This window comes from Heptranchias perlo, chromosome 19 (genome assembly GCF_035084215.1).
Source record: "Heptranchias perlo isolate sHepPer1 chromosome 19, sHepPer1.hap1, whole genome shotgun sequence".
In the NCBI taxonomy this organism is placed as follows: Eukaryota; Metazoa; Chordata; class Chondrichthyes; order Hexanchiformes; family Hexanchidae; genus Heptranchias; species Heptranchias perlo.
In genome coordinates, this window is record NC_090343.1 from 19,544,252 (window position 1) to 19,567,587 (window position 23,336).

The window sequence follows — 23,336 nt, forward strand, 5'->3', positions numbered from 1 at the left end:
GCGTGGATATGAAATTAGTTCAGGGACAGAAAGCAGAGTAGTGGTGAATGGTTATTTTTCAGACTGGAGGGAACTGTGCAGTGGTGTCTTCCAGGGACCACTGCTCTTTGATATATAATAATGACCTGGACTTGGGTATACAGGCCATAATTTCAAAGTTTGCAGAGGACACGAAACTTGGAAAAGTAGTAAACAGTGATAGTAACAGACTTCAGGAGGACACAGACAGACGAAACGGGCAGACACATGGCAGATGAAATTTAATGCAGAGAAGTGAGAAATGATTCCTTTTGGTAGGAAGAATGAGAAGAGGCAATATAAACAAAATGGTACAATTTTAAAGGCGGCACAGGAACACACAGACCTCGGGATGTACATACACAAGTTTTTGAAGGTGACAGGACAAGTTGAGAAGGCTGTTAAAAAGGCATACGGGATCCTTGGCTTTATAAATAGATGCAGAGAGTATAAAAGCAAGGAAGTTATGCTAAACCTTTTATAAAACACTGGTTAGGCCTCAGCTGGAGTATTCTGTCCAATTCTGGGCACCACACTTTAGGAAGGATGTCAAGGCCTTCGAGAGGGTGCAGAGAAGATTTACTAGAACGGTACCAGGGATGAAAGACTTCAGTTATGTGGAGACACTTGAGAATCTGGGGTTGTTCTCCTTAGAGCAGAGAGGGTTAAAGGGAGATTTGATAGAGGTGTTCGAGATCATGAATGGTTTTGATAAAGTAAATAGGAAGAAACTTTCTAGTGGCAGAAGGGTTGGTAACCAGAGGACACAGACTGAAGATAATTGGCGAAAGAACCAGAGGCGACATGAGGAAAACATTTTTAAAAAAAAAAGTTAGTTATGATGATCAGGAATGTACGGCCTGAAAGGATGGTGGAAGCAGGATTTAGTAACAACTTTCAAAAAGGGAATTGGATAAATACTTGAAGGGGAAAAATTTGCAGGGCTATGGGGAAAGAGGAGAGTGGGATTAATTGGATAGCTCGTTCAAAGAGCCAGCACAGGCATGATGTGCCGAATGGCCTCTTCCTGCGCTGTATCATTCTATGATTCTATAATAATCCAACTGAAAGAGAACCAATCATATGAAAGTTTATATAGAATCCAGAAATTCCAGCACAGAAGACAGCTATTTCATCTGTACCAGAGCTATCTGCTCTCCCATTTTTCCTTGCCCATGCCCCACACCTTTTATATTCTCTAACATAACTTAAAAGGGAATTGGATTTTTAGGTATAGTGTCTGCATTTATCACTTTGGTAAAACATTCCATATTCTAATAACTATGAGATTTGTTTTCTTACTGCCCCCTTCATTCTTCTATGGATAATCCCAAATCTATACCAGAGTTTGTGTTAAAGAATAAAAATTACAGTATCACTATTTTTCAACAAAACAATGAAAGTGCACGTGATATCTAATACATTTTCAATTTAAATCATATTCTTGAAAATTAAGAGCTTTCACATACAAGTAAACGCTTGATACCAATCTTAACACCAAAATCATACCAAATGCTTAAAAAAAAAATTTCTAATCACCTGTTGAGCTAGCTCTGCAACTTGTGCATCTCCATTTCCCACCATTGCAGGCCTTTTAGGTGTAGCAGACACAGGTTTCGGAGCAGGTGCAACCTTTGGCGTTGGATGAACTTTTTGAGTAACTGTAACATTAATATCCACATTCATAAGTGTAGGTTAGAAATGTCATGTTCAAAAGTGTTACTTTATTACTAAAAAATAAGATACTGCCAACATGCAGTAGCTCTTGCTTCCCAACAGTTGAGAGGTTTAAGCCCACAGCTACCACGTATCTGGCTACATTTGGAATTACTTGGTCTTGGCCAGGTTAATAAATGAAGTGCCACAATAACATCTTTTCTTTAAAAGTTTGCAGCTTGGACCACTTGCCCTTGTGGTTGATACTTGTATGCTGTACACCCATACAAGACCATGACAATGCAAGAGTTCTTCTGCAAAAGGACATTTCAGATAGATCTCACACTGAGTAATCATGAAGTTGCAGTGTAGTTTTCCCCCTCCACCCCATTCAGCTATAGGCAGACTTGAGCCTCCTAGTAGCTTGTCAATCATTTACTTCATTATATCTAGTAGGAGTAATTTTAGCTGAGCTGCATCATTTTAGTGGCCATCATTTAAAGACTATAGCCTGGACAAACCACTCTTGCAGCCAATAGCAGAAACAGGCAAGAAACCTCACTTGCTATTAGCAAAGTAATTTTGGTGAGGAGGAGTGAACACAATAAAAGGCAAATATACATACAGTGTTAATAAGTGGAGAAATTATGCACAAAAAGTAATCTTACCTCCAATTAATAAACCAAAAAGCAGTACAACCAGTGAATGGGAGTTAAGTTTAGATAGCAACAAAATACACCTGCAATTCAGGCTCGACACCTCCATGTAGTTCACTATACCTACCAAGGTGGTGATTCCAAATTTTTGGTTCATCTTCAAAATATGTTAAGTTTGATCAACAAGCACAATGATGGTACAAGTGTAGACATCAAGTCTGAGGTCCATATGGATGGATAACCTGTGCTTTAGTGCTTACACAACCAATAGTAGTTTCAGGATATACAGTGGAATTTCAATTATCCATGCTTTCAAGGAGTCAGAACTCATTTAATAAACTTCAGTTCCATATTGTTCCCCAGAAAATCAAATCCTCCCAGCAGCCCCCCATTTGGGCTTCTGCAGTCAATAGTAGACGAAGGAAAGAGTTTAGAAGATATTCTTAGGGTGCAATGGGGAAAGGTATAAAAAGGCATCTAAACCTTGTACACCATGATCTTTTATTACTACATGAATAAATGACAACTCCATACAGCTGTCAAAATCTGCAGTACCTACCCTTTTATTACCCAGTCTTGTTACCAGATATTTCAATAATTATTCCATGTTTAATAAATTTACACTTCTTTTCGCCACTATCACTGCACAATGAAATGTTCACCCCAATAGTTCTTTACCATTTAATTTCATCCCAATTGTTGTTTTCTTTATTCCTCAAATTACTGGCTGCAATATAAAAAATATTTAATTCTCACATCTTTAAATTGACCTGCCAATTTCCATTATAGGCTGGGGCAGGGGGGGGGGTGGGGCGGGGGGGCAGGGCAGGTTAACTGAAGTTCCACCATAATTATGCTTTAATGTTGAGCCTGGATAATTGCTGCACAGTATTTTGATTTAATCCTGAACTTCCCCTCATCTCCCCCCAAAAATAGTGAATAGTGAATAAACGTCCACCTGGTGTGCCTTTCCGGGAAAGTTTACCTAAACATAGACGTGTGCTGAATTCCATGCTTACTTTCAATACCAATGGTGTTCAGCACCAACATCACATAGTTTGTGTACAGGACATATAGAAAAAAAGTATTTGCATTAAGTACTAAAAGATTATACCAATTTTTGATCTCGTTAAATTTATTACAGAGAATGGTGACTTCAGAGCCTTCCTCTCTGGTGATGTGGTATTGAGACTGTCATCTGTAATTTATAGAGCAGAAAATTATCCAATATCAACAGCAAGATGACCCACAAATCTACAGCATATTCAAAATATGCCAACATTCTGTTAAAATTTCAAGCTTCTTCTGAATCTATTGGCACAAGGGGATGGGAATCCAGTCATTTTAATATGCCAGCCAAAAACTGGCATTAAGCACAAGTAACAGGAGTTGGCTCCCATACAATGCAACATTTGCCAGAGATACATTCAAGAGGAAGCATTTTGTAATAAGATCTGTAGAGATTGATCACATTAAAATGAGGAGAAGCTCCTTTTAAAATAGTGCAAAACCCAAATGGTAATGATGCACTGGTGTGCATGAAAATTGCAAGTAAAAAGATGAAAATAGAGAAAGGACAATAAATATGGAATCCTCTATATCTTTATGGGAATTATGTTAATTAAAAGGTTACAAATATAATGGATGCAACAGGATGTTTAAAGGAAAAGGAAAATTCATCTGAAATATTCTCAAAATGATTTTACTAAAAATCTGGAATCTTCAGACAATTGAGACATTCAGGAGGGAGGTATATAGTACTTATTATATTGGAAATTATTCTCCTATACATTCCACTTCCCTTACGATTACACAATCATATTTACATCTCCCTAAAACCATATAACATCTAGATCCATACACGATCAATGTCGCCAATTATGAAAAAGATTTGATACATTTTAAATGTCTACAGTATTCCTTGCCAAATTGCCATAAACAGATGTTTCCCACTGCAATTGGTTTTCAGTCTTTCACTAAAGGATTTGGAACCAGGTATAAAATCAAATTTATAAAGCCACAAGGACACATTCTGCTATTTAATTGTGGAATTAACGTGACACCTAGTGGCAAAGCAGACAACTTTCAGCAATTTACATACAAAGACATAACTATAGCCTAGAAGATTTACCGAACTGAAAGAGTAGGACCTTCAACAAAATTATACTCAACACTGATGATCTTTAAAATGCGTAGACTCCAACTTCCAGTTTAAGTTGAACTACTTTAGTTTTAAATACACTAATATCTGAAACATGATGAACAGTCGCTTGCAGTGTTCAAAATGAGAATTTCAGAGTGCAACTGCTAAATAGTGCGCATTTATTTTCCTAGATATATTCATTAAATTATGTTATATGCGAGTGCAGAATAGAAGGATCAGTCACTCCTTAAAATTTCAAACCATTTATGTGGATGAATTGTTAAAACTTAAATGAATTTAAATCGCCAATGTACATAGAATTACACAGTCTACAGCACAGAAACAGGCCATTCAGCCCAACTGGTCTATGCCGGTGTTTTGCTCTGCATGAGCGCCCTCCCACCCTCTTCATCTAACCCAGTGTATCCTTCTATTCCTTTCTCCCTCATGTGTTTATCTAGTTTCCCCTTAAATGCATCTATGCTATACACTTCAATTACTCCTTGTGGTAGCAAGTTCCACTTTCTTGCCGCTGATGAATCTTGGCCAGGGAGAACTCCCCTGCTCTTCAAAATAGTGCAATGGGATCTTTTACGTCCAGCTGAGAGGGCAGGCAGGCCTTGGTTTATGGTTTCATCCAACTTTAGTTTTAAATACACTAATATCTGAAAAGGTTTCTCCTAAATTCCCTCTTGGATTAATTGGTGACTATCTTATATTTATGACCTCTAGTTTTGGACTCCCCCACAAGTGGAAACATCTTCTCTACGTCTACCCGATAAAACCCTTTCATAATCTTAAAAAGGACCTCCATCAGGTCACCCCTCAGCCATCTCTTCTAGAGAAAAGAGCCATAGCCTATTCAGCCATTCCTGACAAGTATATCTGCTCAGTTCTGGTATCATCTTCGTGAATCTTTTTTGCAGCTTCTCCAGTGCATCTACATGCTTTTTGTAATAGAGACCAGAACAGTGCACAGTACACCAAGTGTGGTCTAAGCAAGGTTCGAATCAAGTTAAACATAACTTTTATCCCTCTAGAAATGAATCCCAGTGCTTGGTTTGCCAATGGCTTTATTAACCGGTATCGCTATTTTTAGTGATGTGTATCTGTACCCCAGATCCCTTTGCTCCACTACCCCCATTTAGACTATTATCCAAGCAGTATGTGGCCTCATTCTTCCTACCAAAATGTAACACCTCACACTTATCTATATTGAAATTAATTTGCCAATTACATGGCCTGTTTGCAAGTTTATTAATGTCGCCTTCTATTTTGTCAGTCTTCCTCAGTATTTAATATATCCCCTAATTTGGCATCTGCTGCAAATTTTGAAATTGTACTTCCAATTCCCGAGTCCAAATCGTTTATGGAAATTGTGAACAGTGTTTGCAGCATCGTTCCTTGTGGAACGCCACTTCCTACCTTTTGCCAGTGAGTCGCTACCCTTAACCCCTACTCTGTGCTGTAGTAAAATGACCTTCACAAAAGATGGAAAATAAGAAAATAAATTACTCACTTTGAATTGTGTAAAACTGTTAGTAATCCTAAAATCTTAGGCACTTACAGTTATTAGTAGCACTATTATCCTTTTGATCTGGTCCATTTTGCTTACAGTACCCAGTGTCAGCCGTGGCTCAGCCAGTAGCACTCTCGCACCTTCTGAGTTAGAAGGTTGTGGGTTCGCGTTCCACTCGAGACTTAAGAACACAAATTGAGGCTGACACTAGTGCATACTGAGGGAGAGCTGTACTGTCGGAGGTGCCATCTTTTGGATGAAACAATAAACCAAGGCCTGCCTGCCCTCTCAGCTGGACATTGAAGAGGAGCAGGGGCGTTCTCCCTGGCCAAGATTCATCACTAATAGAGATTATCTGGTCATTATCACATTGCTGTTTGTGGGAAGTTGCTTTGTGCAAATTGGCTACCTTGTTCCTTACATTACAACAGTGACTACACTTCAAAAGTACTTCACTGGCTGTTAAATGCTCTGGGACATCCTGGGATTGTGAAAGGCACTATATAAATACAAGTTATTTAGCACTTAAAAAGTCCACAGGAATGGACACCTGTGCAGCACACCTCTTTAAAATATCAACTCTCCAGGGGCACCCTGTCCTAACTTCCAAAAGACAAGCTTAGCTACTCAAAGGAAAACAGCACCATAATTGCAGAAAATGTGTTTAACTGAATAAACAGAAATAATATGGCAAGTAAGTCAACAAAGAATCAAATGAAAAATGGACAGAAATCAGATAGCCCTGACCAATCTCTAGGGACCAGGGACTTCAGTTTAGAACCTATACTCCACATTACTCCCTAGTTATCCAACATTGGGATATTACATTCACAGACATTTAGCAGAATGCACCCCAAGTACAGCTCCTTCAAATATTTTGTGGCAAGTACAACCCTGTGACTACTTTATTACACATCATTAACCTTACAAATGAGACGAGAGATAGTTCGGTTGCTAGGCAATACATATGCATGGCTGAAAGGACATTCATCGGTTAACGTGCCCTTTTTTGTGGGGAAGCATTTAGTCTGTTCAGCACCATCTAGATGGCATGGTTAAACCTAAACAATGGATCAAGGGTGAAAACCTGCACCCATAACATTATGGCAAAGCACACTGCAGAACAAGCTTGTTGTGCTTGAAGCTCCACTTCAAAACCTTCAGGAAATGTATCCTTAATGGAGAAGGAAATGCTTTTACAAGTTGTATTTCTATACAAAGTTTTTCCCAGCTCTCTTTTTTACAAAGATCACCGTTATCTTTTACCTTTTAAGAAATATTATTTTTACAATATTTTCAAGCTGGAGTGAAGGTGCAAAATAGTTCTTTCTAGCTATTCTGGTCACACTCCACATGCTCCTGTAGCAGCTCCACTGATTTCAATTGGCACTTCATAACATTCTCAGAGCCAATCTGGAGCTACCTAATCCTGTTAAACAAAAAAAGGCCAAGTAACCAGCTGGTGACAATTTTTCCTGGATCACCAGCTGAGAAAATCTGCCAAACCACTCAACTCTACTGCAAGGCAACTTAACAATGACCCTGCCGTTGAAATGCATACAAAACCTTCATTGCCAGACAGTATAGCTTAGTTGATCAGACGCTTCTTGGTTTTCAAATAGATTGTCACTGCACTATCCACCTGCAGGACAACTTCCCAAGATAGATCCTAGAAAACTGACCAATAATTGTGATTTATGTGGAACTCTATCTCCCAACAATTCTGCTGACCCCATCATCTATGCACTATTCAAAACTCCATGAACACATTACCAGGATCATGCAAGAGCTGAAGCTTAACTGCATCTAATTAACCAAGGCTCTCCCATAAGATACACTAAGAAAATGTTTGACCCACTAACCAGGTCAAATACATTTTCTGTAACAGTAATGACTACCAGCCATTGGGTTTGTGCATCCAAAAATGTTATCTTTAATACTGGGACTGTATGAAGGAGCAATATGGATATAGATCAATACAGAAATATGCAACACCAAAAGGGAATACCATGTAAATGATGACCCAATATATTCGTGTAACTAGACAGTACTTGTAAAGAGATATCATGAAGTTTCTGGTCAATCTTCAGTTAAAGAAATAAATGTAGATCACAAGTTTGAACACATTAATTTTAACTTGAACCAAAAACTGCACACTCAAAGGTCTTCTTGTATCACACAAAACTGCCAGATTTGGGGTGTCTTAGTGATTCTACACTGAGTTGTTTCTCAAATAAGAAACCAGCTTCCTCAATTCCTAGTCAGGTGAGGAGGAGCTAGATAAAACATTTGTACTTTTCCCTGAAGTATTGGTATATTCTGTTTATGGGCAGCATTCTCCAATCCTTCCTCATCTTCTTGTATAGATATTTAACCGTGTAATAGATATAGGGGTCAATTTTCAGATGGCCGAGCGGGTGCGTTTGTGGCGTGGGGGGGTGGGGGCTCCTAAAATTGGGGATTTCCGGAGCCCAGCTCAAACCCGCCCACTTCCAGGTTCCCCAATGACACGCTTAGATGCGGGCGCGGCCCCCGCATGCGGGACTCCCACTGGCAATTAAAGCCGGCGGGATCGCACTTAAAGCAATTTGTAGATAGTTCAGGTTGTTTGCAGACCTAATTGACATGATATTTTATGAGGGGTGGGATTTTCATCTCAACAGAGCGTGTTTCCCGTACTGGGGGAAACACTCCCAGTTGAAACAGACGTGTTGTAGCCACCAGCTGGGAGCTGCAAAGGTCCATTTGACAGGTTGGTGGGGGGGGGGGGGGGGAAGGAGGGAACAAAAAAAGACCCTCACTCATTGCAGGAGGCCAGTTTGGACAAAGTTTGGCCTGCACCACACTCCTCCTAATAAAATTTACCGACTTGGAACCTCAACCCCAGCATGCAGACACATTTACCTTGCGGACCCCTTCAAACGTACATCTTCCGGATGGGGGCCGCCATAGCTGCAGTCATGACCTCACGGAGGACGAACAGCATCACCAGCCTCGCCGTCCACCTCAGACCTCCACAACAGTGCTGTGACACATCCACCTGCACAGCAGGAGGGAGGGCAACCGCAGAGAGAGATGCGTCGCAGAAGGCACTACCTTCACCACAGGGTCTAAAGCCCGAGGCTCAGCTTCCTGGAATCTCTGAGGTGCAGTGCACACGGAGGGTCAAAGCCATTCAACATGTAGTCATGGGCATCTGCAGCCTCCTTCACGCCGAGCTGCTCCTAGCTGGCCCAAGCACCATCATCTTACCTGTCGCTGTCAAAGTCACCACTGCCCTCAACAACTTCTCCTCCGGCTCCTTCCAGGATGCCACCAGGGACATCGCTGGCCTCAGTTGTTTGCACAAAAGAGCCCTGCAAATACACCTACACCCACTCTGCAGCGACACAATGGGTGGCATCAGGTGTGGGTCTTCATGGTGATCCTCAGGAAAGGGAATTATTGCACAAACCAGACAAGATTTGCAAAAACGTGGCAGTCGTGGTAATAACATTCAATGTGGTTGGCAAAAGAAACAAATCTAAATGAAAAACAGGAGATTCAGTCATACACCCTTGTGCATCCCCTTTGTGCTCACAAAACCGTAGCCTTAAGTTTACGGGAACCCCTACGTGGTGCTACCCCTTTGGCTTCAGCAGAGGTAGTGGCAGGTTGCTCTTGTCCATGCCCTGACCTACGAGATGCTTTGCGCGGACGCCCTCTGGGTTTCAGTGCCCGTGAGGGCCCCCTCTGAAGACTGCTCCACCTGCACCTCTGCAGGGGCAGACTCGACCACCTGGAGAGGAGGCAGCATTGCGGGTACTAGTTGAGAGGGGGGCAATGGGTGAGACGTGGGAGCGCTTTGAGTGGCATCCCACTTCCATGTCCTCTTTCGCCATCATCCCTCCTTCCACCCTGCTGGATGACAGTTTGGAGGACTTGTGTGAAGCCTTGGAAGGCCACTTGTAACGTAATGTTGTTCACCCTGAATCCGAACGGCTGTTGTCAGGGCCTGAATGGACTCATTGTTGAGCCGTGCTTGAAGCTCAATGGAGGCTAGCCTTCCCTCCATCGCAGACATTCCCGCGACACTATCTCAGAGATGCCTTCACATCCCTGTGACAGTATCTCAGTTACCCTCCTGTACCTGTGCCACGATTCCACTCATGCAGGAGTTGGACTCCTCCATCCTCTGCACGATTGTGGAGAGTGCGCGTGGCAACTGTTCCAGTACGTCGGCAATGTGCTGCTGCTCGATGACTCTCCTCGTCATGGCTGGCCCCCAGGGTTTAGCATCTGGGTTCAGCTGAGCAGCGCCTGGAGAAGTGCACTCCCACCGAAGCGGACTCTCCACGGCTGCCCCTGCCACCAGGGTCTGCTCGTGCTCACGTGTGCGTGGTGACTCATCATGTGCAACCCCAACTAACTGAGGACAGGGACCCAAGGTGTGTGTATCTGCGCTGGTGGTTGACTGGCTCAGATGTGACAATGCCCTCAGAGGCCGGCAGGTCCTCTGAGGAATCGCCTTCTGCAGTCACAGATGGTCCTGCAAGAGAACAGAAAGCAATATCAAGCATGTGGACAGATGTTGAGGTGCTGCAGATGTCAAGTGATGTTAGCACTCATGATAGCGAATGATCATGAGTGTTAGATTTCTGTCACCAGCCGCTTGTGCGCTCCCAGCGTCCACCACGGACAGGCACTCCAGCGTACGGCTTATTTCTAGTGCCTGCTGCTTTGCTTCCGTGAGGACCACCTGGTGTGGCGGGCTCCCTCCGGTCCTTGCCCTCTCCCAGGCATTCTGGTATCTCTTCTCCTATCAAGGCAAAACAGAGGCGTGATTGAGTGATGGTTGCAGTGACCTGTTGCATGCATTGGTGTGGGTGGGGGTGACCGTGAGGGAGATGCATGGGAGGGTGCGTGTGAGACATGGCCATGAGATTGTATGAGGATTGGGTTGCGTGGTAGTGTTCCAATGGGAACTGGGGCGGTGAGTACGTGCAGGCAAGGTGAGGAATGATGCGAGAGCGTTGTGGTGGCAGTGCAGAAGGAGTTGTGCGGTGGTGGTGGTGATGACGTGGAAGATGTGGGAGAATGCACAAGTATACTCACTTTGGCTGACCTGGTTAGGTCATTAAAGTGCTTCCTGCACTCGACCCAGGTCGGGAGACATTGATCCTGCTGGTGACTTCCTCTGCCACCTCAATCCAGGCCTTCTTGGTGTCAGAGGCAGGCCACTTCCTCCCGTCCACTGGGAAAAACGTTTCCCTCCTTCTCCTGACCCCATCGAGCAGCACCTGGAGTGAGGAGTCAGAGAACCTTGGAGCAGCCTTGCCTCTGGCCTGCTCCATGCTGCAAATATGGTTCTTTGCTGCAGGAGGAGCATTGGAGGACTGCCCCTTTAAATAGGGCTCCTCCTACTGACAGCCTGTGAGACGGGTGCGCAGTGCGCCCGCTGCGCAGGTCTGCAACAGGAAACCCGGAAGCACACATAAGTACCTTCAATTAGGCCGCGATCGCGTGCTGAGCACACCGATTTCACTGGGTGAGTTACCCTCGCGCCCAGTCGACCCCCCACTGGCAACCCGCCTCCCCAAGATCAGGCCCATAGTGTCAGCTGTGGCTGACATTGACTGGGACAGCCATAGCATTAGGGGCTTGGATGGAGAGAAATTTGTTGAGTGTATTCAGGAGGAATTTCTCATTCAGTATGTGGATGGCCCGACTAGAGAGGGGGCAAAACTTGACCTCCTCTTGGGAAATAAGGAAGGGCAGGTGACAGAAGTGTAAGTGAGGGATCACTTTGAGACCAGTGATCATAATTCCATTAGTTTTAAGATAGCTATGGAGAATGATAGGTCTGGCCCAAAAGTTAAAATTCTAAATTGGGGAAAGGCCAATTTTGATGGTATTAGACAGGAACTTTCAGAAGTTGATTGGGAGAGTCTGTTGGCAGGCAAAGGGACCTCTGGTAAGTGGGAGGCTTTCAAAAGTGTGTTAACCAGGGTTCAGGGTAAGCACATTCCTTATAAAGTGAAGGGCAAGGCTGGTAGAAGTAGGGAACCTTGGATGACTGGGGAGATTGAGGCCCTAGTCAAAAAGAAGGAGGCATATGACATGCATAGGCAGCTGGGATCAAGTGGATCCCTTGAAGAGTATAGAGATTGCTGGAGTAGAGTTAAGAGAGAAATCAGGAGGGCAAAAAGGGGACATGAGATTGCTTTGGCAGATAAGGCAAAGGAGAATCCAAAGAGCTTCTACAAGTACATAAAGGGCAAAAGAGTAACGAGGGAGAGAGTAGGGCCTCTTAAGGATCAACAAGGTCATCTATGTGCAGAACCACAAGAGATGGGTGAGATCCTAAATGAATATTTCACAACGGTATTCACGGTTGAGAAAGGCATGGATGTTAGGGAACTTGGGGAAATAAATAGTGATGTCTTGAGGAGTGTACATATTACAGAGAGGGAGGTGCTGGAAGTCTTAACGCGCATCAAGGTAGATAAATCTCCGGGACCTGATGAAATGTATCCCAGGACGTTATGGGAGGTTAGGGAGGAAATTGCGGGTCCCCGAGCAGAGATATTTGAATCATCGACAGCTACAGGTGAGGTGCCTGAAGATTGGAGGGTAGCAAATGTTGTGCCTTTGTTTAAGAAGGGCGGCAGGGAAAAGCCTGGGAACTACAGACCGGTGAGCCTGACATCTGTAGTGGGTAAGTTGTTAGAGGGTATTCTGAGGGACAGGATCTACAGGCATTTGGAGAGGCAGGGACTGATTAGGAACAGTCAGCATGGTTTTGTGAGAGGTAAATCATGTCTCACGAATTTGATTGAGTTTTTTGAAGGGGTAACCAAGAAGATAGATGAGGGCTGTGCAGTAGACGTGGTCTACATGGACTTCAGCACAGCCTATGACAAGGTACCACATGGTAGGTTGTTACATAAGGTTAAATCTCACGGGATCCAAGGTGAGGTAGCCAATTGGATACAAAATTGGCTTGACGACAGAAGATAGAGGGTGGTTGTAGAGGGTTGTTTTTCAAACTGGAGGCCTGTGACCAGCGGTGTGCCTCAGGGATCGGTGCTGGGTCCGCTGTTATTTGTTATTTATATTAATGATTTGGATGAGAATTTAGGAGGCATGGTTAGTAAGTTTGCAGATGACACCAAGATTGGTGGCATTGTGGACAGTGAAGGTTATCTAGGATTGCAACGGGATCTTGATAAATTGGGCCAATGAATGGCAGATGGAGTTTAATTTAGATAAATGTGAGGTGATGCATTTTGGTCGATCGAATCGGGCCAGGACCTACTCCGTTAATGGTAGGGCGTTGGGGAGAGTTATAGAACAAAGAGATCTAGGAGTACAGGTTCATAGCTCCTTGAAAGTGGAGTCACAGGTGGATAGGGTGGTGAAGAAGGCATTCAGCATGCTTGGTTTCATTGGTCAGAACATTGAATACAGGAGTTGGGATGTCTTGTTGAAGTTGTACAAGACATTAGTAAGGCCACACTTGGAATACTGTGTACAGTTCTGGTCACCCTATTATAGAAAGGATATTATTAAACTAGAAAGGGTGCAGAAAAGATTTACTAGGATGCTACCGGGACTTGATGGTTTGACTTACAGGGAGAGGTTGGATAGACAGACTTTTTTCCCTGGAGAGTAGGAGGTTAAGGGGTGATCTTATAGAAGTCTATAAAATAATGAGGGGCATAGATAAGGTAGATAGTCAAAATCTTTTCCCAAAGGTAGGGGAGTCTGTAACGAGGGGGCATAGATTTAAGGTGAGAGGGGAGAGATACAAAAGGGTCCAGAGGGGCAATTTTTTCACTCAAAGTGTGGTGAGTGTCTGGAACGAGCTGCCAGAGGCTGTAGTGGAGGCGGGTACAATTTTGTCTTTTAAAAAGCATTTGGACAGTTACATGGGTAAGATGGGTATGGAGGGATATGGGCCAAGTGCAGGCAATTGGGACTAGCTTAGTGGTATAAACTGGGCGACATGGACATGTTGGGCCGAAGGGCCTGTTTCCATGTTGTAACTTCTATGATTCACTCTTGCCTCACTCCCAGACCAGAGACTTGAGCGCCTAATCCACACTGACACTCTAGTGCAGTTCTGAGGGAGCGTTGCACTGTCAGAGGTGCCATCTTTCGGCTGAGGCGTTAAACTGAGGCCCCGTCTGCTCACTCAGGTGGATGTAAACGATCCCATGACTATTTCGAAGAAGAACAGGGGAGTTCTCCCTGGTGTCCAGGCCAATATTTATCCCTCAACCACCATCATTAACACAGATTATCTGGTTATCACATTGCTGTACGTGGGACCTTGCAGTGCGCAAATTGGCTGCCACGTTTCCTACATCATAACAGCGACTACAGTGCAAAAGTACTTCATTGGTTGTAAAGTGCTTTGGGACGTCCTGAGGTCGTGAAAGGCGCTATATAACAGCGAGTCGGTCTTTCTTTTTTAAAAACTAGGCTATACGCACTTTGCACAAGAGTATCTCTAGCTTCCTGGCAGCTGATATACTTCAGCTGCACTATGACCAAAGTCCACCGAATGAAGAGGCTACAAACAATTTCAGCCCTTGTGCTGTAGAGAAACACTGATCGATACATTGCAGAATATGTGATACCGAATCATTTGGTGCCGATGAAGATGTACTGGATGCTGCGATGAATTGGAATGCTGAAATATCATGGTGCCAGGAGGCATGGAGATTATATGATCACCTACTTTCCCCTCCATACCAAAGATGAATAAGCAGATGGACAGCAAATTCTCACCAGAGCCAAAATAGACAGCTATAGCCAGTGTATAAGATTAACATTTAGAGTCTTCCCTTTCTAAGTAATAGTGTTACCAAAAGAAACCTTAAAAGTAACATGGGCGGGAAGCTAACAACCCCCCCCCCCCCTTTCAATACTGTGGAGCGGAAATATAAAGGAAACAATCTTAAATACACAATTCTAGTCTATTATATATAGTGCACCCCCAGGCATAGTAAAAATACATACTGATTCTAATTATCCCATAAGCTTCATTATAATAATTAATCCCAACCACTATGTTTCTGGTACCAGTCAACAAAAAACAAAATCTGCAAAACAAATACTTTTAATAGCTAGATAAGTTTTGAATAGATACACCATACATTTCCACAGCTGTTTCATTGAAAATACTGAATAAATGAAGTTAACTAAATAAAATGCAATACCTGTGCTTCCTGCACTGAGTGTTTTCTTGGGTTTATTGAAAACCTGGTCTCCATGATTCGGCGGTGGACCTGCATCTTGACCTTGCCGGGCAAGTATGGGATCATAGTCTTTACCATCATAGTTTGCATCAAAGAATTTCTTGAACCACTGAACAAATTCAAAATTGTCTTGAAATTTCCCTTTTACTAGTTTATCAACAGGGATAATCTAAAAAAAAAGGAAGAAAATTAGACTAATTTTGTCTCCACTTTGCCTTTTTGCTGACTTTGTTTTTAAGCAGAATGGGATCAAAGGATCTGTACAGGACCAGCAAGAGTGAATGACGAACCTTGGTCTAAGAAGCCATATCTGTATTTGTGTCACAGGAATGTATCTTATTGTTCCACCTCTTGAGATTTCCAATTCAGCAATTTCAGGAATAAAGAGATCAATATTCCATGCCATTTGAGGCTTTAAGCTACTTGTGGCAAGATTCTGCCACTATTTAAGTGTGAAAAAATGCAAAATTCACTAATTGGAAATTTTTGAAGTAAAAACAATTAAAAACCTAACGTGTGTTCCCATTTTCAAGACAAAGTGATTAAACAACAACCACCTGAATTTGTACAAGCACCTTTACACAGAAAATCTGCGCTTCACAGAAGTGCAATCAAAGGGAGAAATATTCAGAGGGGTGACCAAAGCAGTGAGTTTTAAGGAGGGACTTAAGGAGGAGGAGAAGAGGCAGCAGGGTACATGGATGATAATTCCAGAACACGGGGCCTAGGTAGTTAAAGGCACAACTGCCAATGGTGCAGCAAAAGGAGGGAGGAATGTACAAGAGGCCAGAGTTGGTGGACCAGAGAATTCTGAGGGGGATCATAGAGCTGAAATAAATTACAGAGATTGGGACAGGCAAGCCAATGAAGGGATTTAAATAAAAAAATCAGAATTTTAAATTGGAGGATTGGGAGCCAGTGTAGATCAGCAAGGACAGAAGTGATGGGTGAGCAGGAATTGGTGCGGGATAGAACACTCGCGGCAGAGTTTTGGATGAGCTGAAGTTTACTGAGCATTGAGGATAGGAAGCCAGCCAGGGGAACATTGGAATAGTTGGGTCTGGAGATGGCAAAGGCAAGGGTGAGAATTTCAGCAGGAGATGGGCTGCAGCAGACGTGGAGGCAGGTGATGTTAGAAATGGAAGTAGGCAGTCACGGTGATGGCGAGGACATGGGGATGGGAAGCTCAGCTGAGTCAAATAGGACGTTGAGGATGCGAACAGTTTGATTCAGCCAGAGACAGTGGCCGGGGTGGGGGGGGATGAAATCAATGGCAAGAGGTATGCAGTTTGGGGCAGGGCTAAAGATGGCAGCTTTGGTCTTCCCCGTCATTAACTGGGCTCATCAAAGACTGGATAATCGGACAAGCAGTCTGACAGCACAGAGGCAGTGGAAGGGTTCAGAGAGGTAGTGGAGAGATAGAGCTGGTTTTGAGAAACAAGTTGAGAGAAAATACAAAAATTGCATATGTATGCTGTTTTGCATAGTTTGCCAGGAGTGTAACCAAAATATGACTAATTTTGGAAATACCAATTTTCATGTATGTCTTGACGAAGCTTTGTTAAAATAGGACGATAACACAAATACTGAACATGTTCTTGTGCATCCATCAGAGCAGAAATGATGGAAATAAGTCAGGCCACTTCATGATGGCAATACAACGTGTTGCAAGATGACCATACTTCAACAACTGTAGTGCAAGCAATTTACAATCTTAAACTTACTTTGTCAACACCCATTCTCTTGAAGGCTGCTTGTAAAAGCTTGAAATTGTGAATATATTCATGTTCCAATTTGGCTTGAAATTTAACCTTCTTCAGTCCAACGCAACCAGGGAAAAGCATGTCCATAAACTGACAATATGCTGCACCTTTAAAATAATAGAAAATTATTTTACAACTAAGGTTAGGGTACATCCTTTGGGTGTCCCAGTGTTAATTATCTGTCACAGCTATGATCATACTTTGAAAACCATTTAACTTCCACATGCAATTACAATTTGGTCATCTACTTGCGCGATGGAAAAGGGGAAATAAGTTACCTGAAAATGCTAGCTGTGAGGAATTTTCACCCTTTCACTAACACTTTGATTAGGTAAACACCATCCTTAGCTGTAGAGAGTTCTGAAGTACACTAGTAATTTTTGTTTAGAGAAGCCAGAGAATGAGCAACCTCAGAGTGAGGTGACTTTCCCCCCAATCAACTAATTGCATTACAAAATTCTAATTGCATGTGGAAGTTTTTTAAAAATAAATCCTGCTTCCCATTCAGAGGTCAGGACTGAACAACCTCGAAACACTTCAGTAGCAACAAAACCACATCTTGCATGATCAGGATTCAGATTCTTGTGCAGGTTACATCCTGTGATGCCAGAGATATTTCTTCAGCTACTAGCATATCTCCTGTGGCTTTGCTCATGCACAGCCTAGAACACAATAGAGACGTTAACTACTAATTGGACTGCCCCTTTAAGCCCACGAGAAAGTGGTCTAAACAACTGAATGCAGCTACTTGTAAATTTATATCTCCAAGTCAATCACTGTCTTTCTTGTTCTTTTTTCTTAGAAAAAGCACCGTTTCTTGTACAGTTACTAAGGATCATTAAAGTCAGTTTATATTAGGAATTTAAAACTCTTTTTGGTAAGTTTTATTAGGGTAAGAATTGGGAGAAAATGGAGTGGAAAATATTTAAACCTTTAAAAACCTGGGTAAATTCAGAGAAAATTAGCATGAACTAGTTTTAATTTTGAACATCACAAATTCCAGAAAACAAGAGACTTAAAAAAAGTCAATCTAAATGATAACTGTATAAATATAAATAATTGTGGGTTAGCAAGGTGGAGGAAAAAAAGAGGGGAAAAGGAGACCAGGCTCAAAACATGGGAATCTGGTTCCCAACAGCTCCAAATCAGGTGAGGCCAGATCTCCTGGGTCATACTCTGCAGATCCTGCACTGCTCATTTCCCATTACAGTCAGATTTTTTTTTAAAATTCGTTCATCGAATGTGGGCGTCACTGGCGAGGCCAGTATTTATTGCCCATCCCTAATTGTCCACGAGAAGGTGGTGGTGAGCCACCTTCTATTGCAGAATCCCTCATCAATGTTACCCTAGGGTTCCCCTCTCCAGTGGTCAAAAACCCCAGGATCCCTGTCCAAGTTGACACACTACTTCCCCTTAATACTGCCAGTCCCTAGAATCCCAGTCCAGGCACCAGGAAGCCCCCTCCCAGTATTTCCTGATCCTGGGATCTCCTCGCAGACCCCAGGATCCACCACCACAATGCTCCTAGACTCTCTGTAACTTCCTCCCCTTCAGTTCTGAACCACTAACCTTTCCCATCACCCTTCCAGTGAAATCTCCACCATGGGTACTGACACATCCAGATTACTCCTCCACCCCCCCCCACCCGCTCCCAGTTCTCAGACATTGGGATCTCTTTTCCGTTCTCCACACCCCCAGAGTGTTGCCAGAGCCAGACACCTGCCCCCATAGTGATACACAAGGTCTTCAAAGTGGTTGATGGAAAGCAAGGATGCTCGGCCGTGACTTAAATTTGTTATTCTCAGCTACCATACATCATTTCATTTGGAGAAGCAGAAGTGTCCTATGTAGGTTTGGGGCACAACTTGTGGCAACGATCTAGCCATGAGTTTGTAAATAGAAGTTGTTACAAATGGTGCTTAGAAAGTGATGTGTGCTGTACATGGTAAGGGTTCTAGGAAAAGTTCTTGAAGTAGTGGATTGGGTTTGGGGTGTTATGCCAGGGGCAGAGGTGGTCTCTAACTCGACCAATCCTGTTTTCCTGGTGAGGTGTTGTGAGCTTTAGCTATGGAGTTGTTGTGTAGTCATGTATCTAGTTGGTTTGAGCCACATGTCTTCCTGGAATTAATTGTGATCTGGTTTCACAGGGGTTCCCAGTTGTGGGGTTCTTGTCAATTTGGGATGGGGGTTGGGAAGGTGACCCCTTGCACTTCGTTTTGCGGGTAGAAGTTGGCAGCCTCAGGTCGTCAAGGAGAGTCGCCATCTTTCAGGAGTTTAGGCATTGCAGAGTCTAATATCCTGTATTCCATGCCCTTGTTTTGGAGGGTTGTTTGATGCTGTTAAAAGCCTTACACCTCTGCAGCAGTTCATTTGGGAGCTTGGCAAAAATTGAAATCCAGTGGCCATTAATATACAGCAGCCCTGGGGCTTTTGCCCAAGCCATGATGGTTTCTTTTGTCTGGAAATCATGGCTACATACCACAAATGTCTTGCAGCATTTGGAATCCAAAGTTATGAGGGTCAGTGCTCTGTGGGCTCTGTCCAGGGTCATCCAGTTAGTTATTGAGGTCCAGTACAGATCAGTGTCTTGGATGAACAGAATAGGCTCATTTTTTATTCCCTGCCCGCTCAAAGATGCCGATGTTATGACTCATGTAGAGGTTGTCTATTTTGTAGCCAAACCTTTTGGTCTCTATTCTGTAGGTTGCTTGGACTCAAGCTCTATGAAGTCACTATACCCTACAATCAGGCTGGCTTCCAACATACCTAACTGGTATTCTGTTGGTGTTGACCTCGCAGATTTCTTGGGATGTTGCGTTGACAGCATTTGTTAATGTGCCGTCCAACATTCCGATCTTGGTGAGCAGATCCATGTAGCTGGGTTGGTATTGCCTGGATTCTGTCCCGAATCTTGTCGGTAGAGAAACGTTCCTTAGAAGTCGGCAAGATGGGCATCAGGCAATAGGAGCTAGCGGATAGCTTTAGCAGCAATTGTGTCGCCCACTGTGTCTACCCTTTTGCATTTGGTGGAGCATCACTCTTGGGTTTTGGAGATTTCGGTCTGTACATGGCAACCCTAGGTTGTGGATACTTTCCCTTCAAGATAAGGTTCCCCTGGATGTAAGTAGAAGAGTTGGGGAGTGGAAAGCAGCTTATTTGAGGGGGAAGCCAATTCCAGTGATAAGTGATAGAAAGAGTAGGGGAATGGGACTAACTGGATTGTACTTACAAAGAGCTGGCATGGGCTCGATGGGCTGAATGGTTACAGCACTGAAGGAAGCCATTCTATGAATCTAGGTGGTTGTGGACCGGTTGGGGATTCTTCCTGCTGCTGGATCGGGCCCAAATGCACACTAAATTATGCTTTTAAATCTTCTGGGATATCACGTGCTAATACTGCCAGCTTGGTCATTTTAAATTTCCGGCATTTGACTGCTCTGGTACACAGAGTTGCAGTCTGTGCAGCTATTGTTTGGGCCTGGATTCAGGTTGAAGTTCCTGTCCTATATGAATACAGGACTTCAACACAACATAGGCTACACTTCAATGCAGTAATGAAGGATGGTGCATTGCCAGGAATGTCATCTTTCAGATGAGACGTTAACCTGCAGCCCTGTCTGTTTATGCGGATGTAAAAGATCCTATGCCACTTTCTCGAAGAGCAGGGAGTTCTCCTGGTGCTCTAGCCAAAATTTATACCTCAAACTTAAGTAGCTATGAATGTTCACTTACTGTGAAATAAAGCAGCTTAATGGTTCTTATCTGGCCTAGTCTTACCAGATGTTTTCTCAGTCCACCTATTGATACGGTCCTGTGTTGTATTATTGTACAAGTGGATATTGGGTAGAGAGTCAACTTTGGCACATAATAGGCATGGGATCCACTTATAAGAGTAGCCAATATTACTGAACCAGAGATGGTATCTACAGAAAACAGTGAACTTGTGACAGGGGTAATGGAGGGGGAAAACTGGGGCATGAAAACAAAGCAAAGGCAATGGGAGCAAGCGGTAGTGATAGGAGAGTCAATGGGCATGATTTTAAATGGGAAAAACAGGTGGGTTGGGGAGGGCAGTAAAAATTTTAAAAATCTAAAACCCACCCACTTCCAGTTTTAAATGAAGGTGGGATGAGGGGTGGGCGACCAAACTGCTCTTAGGAGGCTGGTCAGTTAGTAAAAACTTTCAAGGAGGCTGCGGGCCTCCATTTTTACAGCTTTTTTGTTTTTAACCCCTGGGGGCCAGGATTCCCAGGTCTTCTATTTCACTGCACGAGAGACGGCAAGGCAGCCCGAAACTGCAGGCAAGTGCCTTTATAGCACAGCTTGTGGGCCCAGAGGAGCAGGAGTGCTTCCCCCAGGCCCAAAAAGCCTACCAGCAGCGACCCTATGAACACGATGGACCGACTCCCCGACGATGATTGTTGGCTTGGGGGGGGGGGGGGGGGGGGGGCGCGCGCGAGAAATCACTTACCTTTTCATGTCCTCTTCCTGGTTGTTCTTCCTGGCTGTTCTCCCGTCCGATTGTCGGGTGGGAAACATACAAAAAAAATACCCTTACATCAAAATCATACGGACGTCCGGGAAAACCATACTTCCGGGTTTCCAATCAGGAATTCCACCCTCCTGATAAAATCATGGCCAACGGTGCAGAAAGGACAGGGGAATCAATGATGCTAACCGTGATGGAATGGGGCCTGGAGACAGTGCAGAATACAGGGGCAGAAAAAGAGAAAGGAGACGATGGCATTGATCAGGTAGTGAAGTGTGGGACTCAGGTAGCGGACGTCAATCAGCTGGAGTGAAGCACCACCCGCTTCACATTATTTATTGCTGCCAACCCATGACCCACCATCCATCAACTCAAAGTGATCATGCACCTTCTAGTCAAATCTCCCTCCTACAATCCAATGCCAACTCATAGCTGAGACCACATCTATCCATGAACTGCTGCCTATACCTTCCATCAATAAAAAGAACAAAAAAAAGAAAAATCATGGGGTGGGGGTGGGTGGAAAGGACAGACAGACGCGCACGCACAGAAAGTGACCAGCCAGGGATCAATACAGATACACATGAAGGGGTCTCAATCCAATAAAAGAGCTTCTATGGTCAGGTATTTGGATAAAACTAGCTGCCAGTGAAAGACTAACTATTGGTAGTGCATCTCTTCCATATCAAGACCTCTGGTCCTATTTGTGGGGTGTGAACTTTTAAAATATGCAATTATTTTCTTTTGTTCCAACTTGTCCTGTTTTTCCCTCCCCCCACTGAAGAATTGATTCCATGCTGTAGTATTAATCCATGGGAGCCAGCTGTTCTCCAGTACCTTACCCAAATGGATATTTGCCTTCTATGAGCTATAACAACAAGTGCTGGCAGTTATTTGTCAGAGGATGGTTGAACTCTTGTGCAGGGGTTGCTCAACAGTGCTCAGGAGCAGGAATTCTGGAAGATTTTAACCCTCCTCCAGTCCAATAGCAGCCCAATCACCACCATGGCTGAGATCCGGGATTAAATCTCTTTATGGCTCAGTGATTTACTGAATAAACTCAGCGTGGTGTGCAATCTTGAGAACCATGGCTGCCAGTCTTCCAGATGTACAGCTTGCATTACAACTTCTCCTTCAATGAGGGACGTCAAAACTCTTGGGTCTAGTATTGGCCAAAATCCACCTGGACTTCAGATACATAGTAACTAAAGCAGGACCATGAATTATCCTGGATCAAAATCCAACAAAGTTCAGAAATTATCTGATCTGCACACTTTCCATTTGGCCACAATTACAGCACTCCCTGCTACTGACCTCAGTGAGGTGAGCCAACTACACAAAGTAATATTGAATGTTGGTCATTCCTCACTACACAATTCAGCTGCTCACCATGTCCAGTCAAGCCACTGGTGAACTGTTGTATTGCCCTTTTCAATAATAAGCAAAGCACAAAGTTATGTTGTGGGGGGGGGGGGGGGGGGGGGGGGGGGGAAGAAAAGAAAAGTGGAAAGGTACACAGCGGACTTTAAACATTCAACTAAAATTTATGCACATTAAAATTCCGTTTGCCCTGGCTCAGTGGAAGCACTCTCGCTGCAGAGTGCAAAGGTTGTGGGTTCAAGTCCCACTCCAGAGACTTGAGCACAAAAATCTAGGCTGACATGCCAGTGCAGTACTGAGGGAGTGCTACACTGTCAGAGGTGTCAACTTTCGGACAAGTCGTTAAATCGAGGCCCGTCCGCCCTTCAGGTGGATATAAAAGATCCCACTGCACTTTTTCGAAGAGGAGCAGGGGAGTCCATCCCGGTGTCCTGGCCAATATTTATCCCTCAACTAACATCAGCAAA

The 23,336-nt window shown here is 43.7% G+C and overlaps 1 protein-coding gene across 3 annotated transcripts in view; it reads right to left on the reverse strand.

The window, feature by feature from the left end:
* Positions 1–23,336, reverse strand: part of LOC137335202 (microtubule-associated protein RP/EB family member 1-like) — a 58,101-nt gene that overhangs the window by 16,921 nt on the left and 17,844 nt on the right. For all 3 annotated transcript variants that reach the window (XM_068000418.1, XM_068000420.1, XM_068000419.1), the window contains 3 exons: positions 16,962–17,107; positions 15,199–15,406; positions 1,558–1,679 (listed from right to left, as the gene is read on the reverse strand). In XM_068000418.1, coding sequence (XP_067856519.1) covers positions 1,558–1,679; positions 15,199–15,406; positions 16,962–17,107 — 476 coding nt within the window. The remainder of the gene's footprint in view (positions 1–1,557; positions 1,680–15,198; positions 15,407–16,961; positions 17,108–23,336) is intronic.